This window comes from Falco biarmicus, chromosome 8 (assembly GCF_023638135.1).
Source record: "Falco biarmicus isolate bFalBia1 chromosome 8, bFalBia1.pri, whole genome shotgun sequence".
Lineage (NCBI taxonomy): Eukaryota > Metazoa > Chordata > Aves > Falconiformes > Falconidae > Falco > Falco biarmicus.
The window spans coordinates 30,411,180-30,420,989 of NC_079295.1; the positions used below are offsets into that span (position 1 = coordinate 30,411,180).

General features: G+C 49.7%; 1 protein-coding gene across 1 annotated transcript; it reads left to right on the top strand.

Annotated features, from left to right (window-relative positions):
• Positions 1-612: 612 nt before the first annotated feature.
• Positions 613-6,561, top strand: INHBB (inhibin subunit beta B). Its single transcript, XM_056350640.1, has 2 exons — positions 613-1,176; positions 3,779-6,561. The coding sequence occupies exons 1-2, from the start codon at positions 774-776 to the stop codon at positions 4,552-4,554; spliced, it is 1,179 nt and encodes a 392-aa protein (XP_056206615.1). The 5' UTR covers positions 613-773; the 3' UTR covers positions 4,555-6,561.
• Positions 6,562-9,810: the final 3,249 nt, after the last annotated feature.

A 9,810-nucleotide genomic window follows, 5' to 3' on the forward strand; every position in this document is an offset into this window, starting at 1 on the left:
GCTCCGGGTCAACTTTGATGGCACGTTGAGAAGCAGCGGGCGCTGACGGGGGACAACCGAGCGGCGCGGAGCCGACCTGCTCAGAGACCTGCACCCACGGCCTGTGGATTGTTGTCTTGCGGGGGCGGAGTGGGCGGGGGGGGTACAAGTGGCATTTCTCCCCCCCCCTCCTTCCAGGCTATAAATTGGATTGTATATAAATCTGCTTCGTTTATCTCCCTGACCCCCCTCAATGACGCTGGACTAAAGAGCTCCTCTCCGCGGCCCGCCCGGACCTGCCGAAGCGAGCGATGGACCAGGAGCGGCTGCGCCCGGGGATGCCCCTCTGAAGCGGCGCGGGGCACCGGGGCAGCGCGGCGCCGCCTCCCCCCTGCTCCCCGGCTCCCCTCGCACCTCCGGCTCGCTTCCCGCTCCCCCTCCCTCCTCCCCAGGCTCCGCAGCCACCCCCTCACCTGCTGCCGTCCCCCTCCCCCGTGGAGCCGGGCTCTCCGTGCACGCCAAGCCTGCTGCCCCCCCCCACCCCCCCCTCCAACTTCGCCCTCGGTGCCTGCGTGTGCAGCCTCCCCCCTCCGCCTCCCCGGCGGCACACGCCGCTTCCCCGGGCGCCCCCTCCCTCCGCCGCGGCTCCCCCCCTGCGCGGAGCGGTTGCGGCCCCCCAGCTTGGCTGCCACCGCCCCCTCCGCGCCGCGGAGCGCACGGAGCGGCGCTGCCTGCAGACGGGCTCCCTGCGGCGCTTCGGGGCGGCCCCCAGCTCGGCCCCCCGCTCCTCCGCCATGGACGGGGCGGCTCGCCGGGGGGTGCTGGCCGCGCTGCTGGCCTGCGGGCTGCTCCTGCTGGGCGCCGCGGCCACCCCGACCCCGCCGGCCCCCGCCGGCAGCGCCCCGCAGGACACATGCACCTCCTGCGGCTTCCGGCGGCCCGAGGAGCCGGGCAAGGTGGACGGGGATTTCCTGGAGGCGGTGAAGAGGCACATCCTGAGCCGGCTGCAGATGCGGGACCGGCCCAACATCACGCACGCCGTGCCCAAGGCGGCCATGGTCACGGCGCTGCGCAAGCTGCACGCCGGCAAGGTGCGGGAGGACGGCCGCGTGGAGATCCCCAGCCTGGACGGGCAGGCGAGCGCCGGGCCCCCGGCCCACGACCCCGTCTCCGAGATCATCAGCTTCGCCGAGACAGGTGGGCGCCGCCCGGCCCCGCGCCCCCGCCGCCCGCGCCCTCTCCCCTGCCCGGGCTGCCTCAGCCCCCGGCCCCGCCGCTCTGCCCGCCTCACCCCCGGCGGTCCCCCTGCCCGACCCCGGCAGTCCCCCCGCTCGCCCTGCCTGCCCTCCTGCGCGCCTTCGCCGTCCCCCCGCCTGACCCCGGCCCGCTCCCCTGCCCGGCCCCGCTGCCGGTCCCCTGCCCGCTGCGGGCACCTGGCTGCCGGGGCACCCGCCGCACCCGCGCCCCCTCACCCCGAGCGCCCGGCCCTGGCCCTGCCCGCGCCTCCCCGTCCCCTCGGCGTGTGCGCCCCGGGGCCGGGGGCTCTCCCCGGGCTGCGCCCTGCGGCTCCCTGCGGAGCCCCGCCGTGCCCCGGCTTCCCTCGGGCCCTCCTGCCCTTCCAGCTGCACCGCGGCTCGCCTCCCTCCCTGGCGTCCCACCGGCCTCCTCCACCTGTCCCGCTCCATCCCTCGCATCCCTCGCATCCCTCGCCTCTGCTGCCTGCCCTGCACGTTCATCTGGCTGGCTGCGTGTGGCTGTCTGTTGAGGCTTGCATTTGCCCGTCCTCCCTTTCCATTCATTTCCCATTTATTTAGCTTTCGTTCGGAGTGTTGGGCTTGTCTGTTTGTCCACTGCATGCAGCCTCCTCCCGAGTGTGTCTGTCTCCTCTCTGTCCGTCAGTCCACTTACTAGCTGTGCCATCCATCCCCACCGTACCAGCCATCTCAGTTCTGTCCAGCCATTGCAGTTATGTGTCGCTGAATCCCTTCAGCGTAGCTTTCCAGCAGTTTATCCAGGCAACCACTGTGCCTGTGAACTTTGCACATCTGGCTGTAACACCATCACTCTGCAAATTAGCTCTCTCCCGTCTATCTGCCCATCTCTCCTTTCCTTCATTGCTCTGTCACTCAGTTCATTTTCCCCTCTCTCTATCTTCCTGTGGCATCTATACATAATTTGTCCACAAAATAAATCTTTTTCTATCCTGTATACTGCCCACTCATCTTCTTTATCTACCCTCCCACTTACCAAAGGCATATACATTTACAGTATCTATGGGATCTGTTGCATTATACATACGCTTGTTACATTCACATACAAAATTTATGGGCGCACACAATCTCACACAACACGAGCGATGTGGATCGGTGTAGCAGCACCGTACTGTTCTTTTTCTGTCACTGTCACCACAGTTTATAAAGAAGTTGCGTATTTACTAACACGCGAAAGGCTTTCCTAGCGTACATTTTTGGGTTTATTATTTTTTAATAGGCTGTTGTTGGGAGATCTGGGGTGGGCTTGTGCTCCCATTTGGTATTCAATCAATCGCTGGCTTTTGTTAACACTTCCAAAATCGACTTTATGTAAAACGTAGGCAAACACAGTGAAAATTTTTGTCACTGAAATATTACAAGGTACTGAATGGGCCCTGGAGGCACATTTGAAAGGCATCTAGGGTAACAAATGAAGACACCGACTACGCAAAAAATCCCATTCAGAGATTGCCAAAAATAATAAAGATTCTTAGGAAAAGAAAAGGAAGAGAAATCTACATTTGGCTCTGCACAGAAAGAAGTGAAACAGATAAGGGCAGATGAGAAACTGCCTTTCCAGCAATAATTTTAAATAACGATTGAGAGGCTTTGATTCGGGGACCAGGATTACAGTCTCCGCCATAAAGGCCAGCTTGCACATTTATCACCTACGCCAAATTTAGTTAGGACTTGTAGTGCAAAATTGCAGGAGGGCCACTGGTATTTCTGAAACATTCCGTGCAGCAGGCTTTTCTGTTTACAACTAAGGGGTTATGTCAGACATTTGGTGACATTTGGTTTGCCGTGACAATTTTGCTCCTTTAGTTCTGCTGTTATTGAAAATCGTATTGGGAACAGTCAGTAACAGCGTTACAGCGAAAGCGACCGGTTCCTTGCCTCGCCTTGGATGAGAGTTTATCGTTTTGGGAGGCAGGGGGGGAAGGCAGAGACCGAAACGATTAATGATAGCAGATATTCTACCGGGCTGAGTGGGGGTTAGCTCGATCTGTTGGATGAGCAGGCACATTACTGAAATATTTTCCCCTCTGTCTTGTGAATCCTCTCTCTCAAACCGTGATGAGAATACATGAAAAATTGAAACAATATCCCTGGTTTGGCATTGGCGTTGCAGTGGTTATTGAAAGGGCTCTCCCCGTGAGAACTGGCAGGTAGCTGAAAGTTACAACTATTCTTAAACGGACGAGCTAGCAGAGTTCTAGTGCCAGTCTTTTCAAGGTGCTGCTATGGCGTCTTTAAAGCTGGCTGGCCGGCAAGAAAACCGTATTCTGGAGAGCTCTGATGGGTGACTGTGGATCTGAGACCTCTGACTACGGCCCGATGGTGAAGGTTGCTGTGGGAAGTCCCTTTTTAATTCACTTTGATTGCAAACTGGGGATATCTGATTCAGTGCGTGCCTTCTGGCCGGCACAGCCCCGTCGCCGCTCCCTCGATCTGCTGTGCTCTAGTGTTGTCCCTGAATCCAGAATGGCACACAAGCTAACGTTTCCTTTTTGACTTAATCTTGCTGATCTCTCCTTATCTTGCAGACGATCTGGCCTCATCTAGAGTCCGCCTCTATTTCTTCATCTCGAATGAAGGGAACCAGAACTTGTTTGTCGTTCAAGCCAGCCTGTGGCTTTACTTGAAGCTGCTTCCATATGTCTTAGAGAAAGGCAGCAGGCGAAAAGTAAGAGTCAAAGTCTATTTCCAAGACCCGGACACTAGCAACAAGTGGAATGTGGTTGAAAAGAAAGTTGATCTCAAAAGAAGTGGTTGGCACACTTTTCCCATGACAGAGGCGATCCAGGCTCTGTTTGAGAGAGGAGAAAGGAGACTGAACTTGGATGTTCAATGTGAGGGCTGTGAAGAGTATTCAGTGCTGCCAATTTATGTGGACCCCGGGGAGGAATCCCACCGGCCTTTTTTAGTGGTGCAAGCCCGCCTCGCCGATAACAAACACAGGATCCGGAAAAGAGGCCTGGAGTGCGATGGCAGGACCAATCTATGTTGCAGGCAACAGTTTTACATTGACTTTAGACTCATTGGGTGGAATGACTGGATCATAGCACCATCAGGTTACTATGGGAATTACTGTGAAGGGAGCTGCCCGGCCTACTTGGCCGGCGTCCCGGGGTCGGCTTCCTCCTTTCACACCGCCGTCGTGAATCAGTACCGAATGCGGGGGCTGAACCCGGGCACCGTGAACTCCTGTTGCATTCCAACCAAACTTAGCACAATGTCAATGCTGTACTTTGATGATGAATACAACATTGTGAAAAGGGACGTTCCCAATATGATTGTGGAAGAATGCGGTTGTGCTTGATTTAAGGTGTGTTTTTTTGGGGGGGGAGAGAGAGAGAGAGAGGACGAGAGAGAGAGAGAGAGAGAGAGAAACATTACCGTACGAGATGGTGTTGGAGGAAGTTTCACTGTGTATCCAGGCATCAGTGTTGGAAAGTCACTGTGGAAAAGTTTGACAAAAAAAAGAAAAAAAAAAAAAGAAAAAAAAATAATTTCACTTTGGTGTCAGGACAGTGGCAGTTTGTGGATCTTGGACACTTATATATTACTACCACTTATAAGTTAATGCTATGAAATATCTTAGACACACACACACACAGACACACAGACACACGAAACGTGGGCACGCACACAAACACGCGCTCAGACGCACACACACAGACACACACACACAGACACGAGGCAGCTCGCAAAAGGGACATGAGCACAGAAAGTCAGTGACCAGTGACGACGGACCTAAATGCCTGCCAGTACGAGTGAACGGCTGAGCAGCTGTTTCCCCGCCTGCCGGCGAAGCCAGACCGAAATGAGCTCCCTTTGCTCAGGCAAAAGCACAGACTGCGAGAACACGACATATTCTTGCACACAGGTGTCGAAATGACCAAATTTAGAAAATAAAATAAAAAAAAATAAAAAAAAAGAAGAAAGAAAAAGTCGACTGTCACCTCTTAGGTCTAATAGAAAGCTGCAGGACACCTGCCTTGGGAGATGATCACTTCCTCTTAACTTAAATTTATCTAAATGTAAACATCACGGATACCCACATCTTCCTACAGCACTTCCAGTAAGGAACCTCGTGGTACCATCAGGGAGAGAGAGAAAAGGGGACAGACGCATAAGCAACTGCTGTATTTCTAACACCCGACTATTGCAAAGTCACAAGCTGGGCTGGTGTGACCCAATGCTTTAACTGCCCACTAGCAACCCCTGGATGGCTACACACGCCGTGTCTTGGGAAAGGGGATCCGACACTGTATCTGGACTGTGTTGACCGTTGGCATCTCTCACTGTTCGAAGAACAAAAAGTCGAAGTTGCAATCTGTGTTCTTCAACGGGGGACTCGGCAAGGACGCGTCACGTAGAGGATGAGCAAACAAGCAACTGCCACCACGGCTAAACCAATGAACCCTAAAGAGGAGTGACAGTAACAGAGTGGAGACATTCTGAAAAATGCAGTGCATTTAATAACAGGCGAGGAACATTTTAACAAGTCTTGGAAAGGAGGAGAGAGGAGAGTGCTTTCAATTTCCTTACCAGGAGGTGTCAAGGATGGCCATAAAGATCAGAAAATAATGATACAGCATAGCACTTGCAAACTGCTTGAATGCACGTATAATAGCACTTGCAAATTTCAATGCCTTGAAAAGTGGTACTTGATAGTGCACTTATCTTTGCTCACTATCTAGGTAAACAGGTGCCGCATGAGCTATGCAATTTAAAGTGTTGACCCATACTAGACAAAACTGGACTTATGATATGACTTTTTTATATTTTTTTATACTTGAAATTAAATCTTTTGCTTCTTTTTTAAAGCGAATGATTGCTTTTAATGTTTGCACTGATTTAGTTGCATGATTAGTCAAAAAACTGCCATTTGAAAAAAAATGTTATTTTTATAGCAGCAAAAAATGAATACAGTTAAATGTATTATACATAAATTTTGGAACCAAAGAGGCCAACATATTAGTTATAATTTTTATGAGATGGCAAAGCCATCATATATCATGTAGTCATACTGAGCAATCCCTCACGAGGCCTACCAATTGTTTCAGGGTACAAAATGGATTCTGTTTGTTCTATTCAGTGTCTTTTCTATACCATACGCACATGGAATGTAGAGTGAAAAAAAATGACTATTGTAGAATACTTTACAATATGTGCATCCTTTAAATCCAATTTTTATGTTTATTTAATAAAGTTTCTTTTAGGTTCTGTTCCATAATAATTTAAACCAAACAATTTTCACTTAGATTTGCTGTTGAAGTATTTTACATTTGTGTACAGTTTAAATAAATAAAAAAGATTGAAAACTGGATGTGCTTTTTTCTTTTTTCTTCTTTTTTTTTTTTTTTTTTCAGTGTGTAACATCTGGAGAAACTTGCTTACTTTCAGGACTGAATGGGGCTGCAGACAGTGAACTGTCGCATTAGACTGTAGTCGTATTAGTCATTGCAGAAAGTCTTGTCTGAGAGCTCAGCTGCGATCCTAAAAATGTTACACTCTAGTTTTATTGCCGTCTATACATGGAAGCATCTGCTTCTTTCTATCTGCATCAGTGTGAGGTCTCTGGGCGCAGGAGCGCGCTGTTCCGCATACCTGTAGGTCATTTACAGCGAGTTCCTGGTTCACCTGCCGTGTAGGAATGTAACTTCTTGTCTAGGTCACTCCCTGATTGGTTGCAAGAGGTAAAAAAAATATTGTGGAAAGCACTTCCAGGAAAAAGAGGTCAATACTAAGTCTGGGGAACCTTTTTTTTCACCAAGGCGAGAGGTTTTTGAGTGAAATACATCCCCTGTACTGACAGCCCCCCCAGATGTTGACAAATGCTCATAGAAATTCTTGTCAGCTGCACATATATCCAGATATTGATTTCATTGATCATCACAGATAAATTCTTCCTCCCAGAGACCTGAGCAAATGCCATCTGAAGCTGACAGAAGGACCTCTGTTGACTTGGCAAACGTTAGATCTGACCCTGAGACCTGGAAAGTGTTGAAGAAGCAAGTTCATGCAACTCGTGATGGGTTCTAGTTACAATGCACGTTCGAGTGTAGCTCTGCCCGCTACTCCCCAAAGCCAGGCACTGGTGTTAAACAGCTTTGTTTTGGGAGACCTCTTGGAGCACTTTGCTGTGGCTCTGTCAACAGCCTGCCTGTGCAGCACTTTGTCCCCCAGATCAAATTTTTTGAACATTTCATAGCTTTCTCACCACCTTAAACACCACCTTTATTGTCAACACCACCACTCGCTGTTCTTGCTCCATCTCTTAGCAGCTTTCTCCCCTGTTGTTGTTCACTGGGTCAACTGTGCTACTGCCGAGTTCAATAAATTCCCCTTGAATTCAGTGACAAATACACATCCCTTCAGTCTGAAGGCACATTTGACCTCATATGACACCATCATTACGCGTAAGACCGGGCTGCACTTTAAAAAACAGGGTGTATTAAGAAGTCTTGCCCATTGAAATGCAAGGCCCTGGAGGCTGGATCTGTTTAGGTTTCGTTCTTAATTGCGAGTGTTTGGTTTCTGGGGTTGAAGTCAAGCCCTGTGTCTGACTGTGGGACTCCTGTGCTCTCCCAGGAGAAGAACAGGGCGTCTTGGCGTGGGATTTGGACCTGCAGCCCTGGGGAGCAGGGAGCTGCCGGCAGCCAGGGTGCCACGAGCTTGGGCTGGCCACGAGCAGGGGGCAGGAATGGGCTGTGCGCTGCATCCCACCGCAAACCCAGGGTCCTGAACTTTTTCGCAGAGGCCAGCAAAGAACAACCCTTTGCTTAGTAAAAAGCTTTCACAGCTCGATTGTCCTGCCTTCCCTGCTCCCCCTTTTACAGCTATGACATTCATGGGGCAGAAACAGATACACAAACCAGAGCATGAATCAGTATGATGTGAGGAGCATCAGCCAGCAGTGGGAAGAGCTGGATTGTAGTCCAGGTTCCCAGGTCCTTTTATTTTGTGTGAAACAGTCTCTGGAAATTGATCCGAGCAGAACATGCTTTGAGTTTTCTGCAGCGTGGAGTCACTCACTGCTCTGGGAGTGCTGCAGATAGTGAGGTATTCCTGAGTCCTGGTGCCAATAGCAACCTGTCACACAGATTTCCAAGGCTAAAATGAAATGAAATTTAAAAGGTCTTTAATTTTCTGGGATCAATCTGGAACAGTTCGGGCTTGATTTTTCAGAGGTGTGACAAAGGCTACTGCTCTCGCCAGGTTTTTGCAGGGGGCTGCAGGAATACCACTTTTTGCAGCTTCCACCTCCTGCATTTTTGAAAGCAGGCAAAATGAAAAATGAGACTTCCAAGCTTGATGGCTGCTTTTTGAAAATGTTGGGGTTTATTTTCCCATCTGTCATTCCCATCCTTGTAGAACTGAGCATCCAGTTTCATTGCCTTATGCCAGGTTAGGTACTGTATCTCAAGAAACAGCTGGGAGAGGTTCATAGCACCCCCCACCCCAAGGTGTGTCTCTCTTGTTGCTGATAGGCTTTGAATTTGGTCCTTTAAATGCTAAATCAGTGTCTGCTATCATGCAGTAGAATCAATCTCTGTGGCTGGAAAATGTTCATCCTTTGAAATATTCTAACACAGGCAAAACCCCGGTCCTAGTGCCTGGACCTCCCACTACTGTTAACGAGGATGGTGTGAACAGGGTGACTGTCACGATGTGGTGCAACAGAGCTCTTGGTGGATTAACTCTGCATACATCACGTATTTCCACACATAATAGACACCTGCTCCAAAATTGCCAGCTCTCACCTTCTTTGCTTTGTTAATTGTGAGAGGTGAAGTCAGCAGCTGAAATTAATTGCTGCACTCCCCCTGCCATGGCAGAAGGGCGGAAATCCCTCCCTGAATGAATCCTTCTTAAGAATAATTTTTGTTTGGGGTGGCTTCTACTGTGAAGAGTTGAAAAACATTTTGCAAAATGGATCAGAAATACAAATTTTTGTCTAAGAAGAGAGTCTGTTTCTGTTAATACTGGTGTTGGTATACAGTAGTTTTCCTAAAGTTGGCAGATATAATTCAGGCTAGCACCAATGTGTCTGAAGACACATCTGAATCTGGATTTCTTGAAATCCTGACTGGGGCTGGGACTCACCCGACAGGTGAGTGCTCATTCTCACTATTGAAAAAATACACATTTTTCCTTCTTTAGAATCAGCAGCTAAAAGGTTTAGTAAAACCCACAGATGCTGAGTGACAGATCAGAACAAGAGGAGAAGACACCTAACCTGGTCACAAACACAAGGAGAATCTCCCTGCATACACTGGAATTTGGCCAGAAATCAGCAATCCGCATGGGTAGAAAATACCCCAGCAGCTTTCATTTGTTTGTCCAGACAATACCCTCGAACCAAAAGATGGATTTACCTGGCTGCTTGTAATGGTAGGGGCCAATTTTATTTGGGTAACTTCATTGATTTCAGGGGAATTGTTTCTGATTTGTACTAAAATAAGTGGGAGCAGATTTAGGTTCTTTAATGTTCTTCCAGTTTAGCTCTTGGAATAACTTATATTTCATTATTATATGTTTATGTAATTAGTGCAATTATATCAAATTA

Bases quoted from the DNA above. Each gene is read 5' to 3' on its own strand.
- INHBB (XM_056350640.1), top strand. From the start codon at position 774: ATGGACGGGGCGGCTCGCCGGGGGGTGCTGGCCGCGCTGCTGGCCTGC. The intron at 1,177-3,778 runs GTGGGCGCCGCC...CTTATCTTGCAG, and splicing joins CATCAGCTTCGCCGAGACAG to ACGATCTGGCCTCATCTAGA.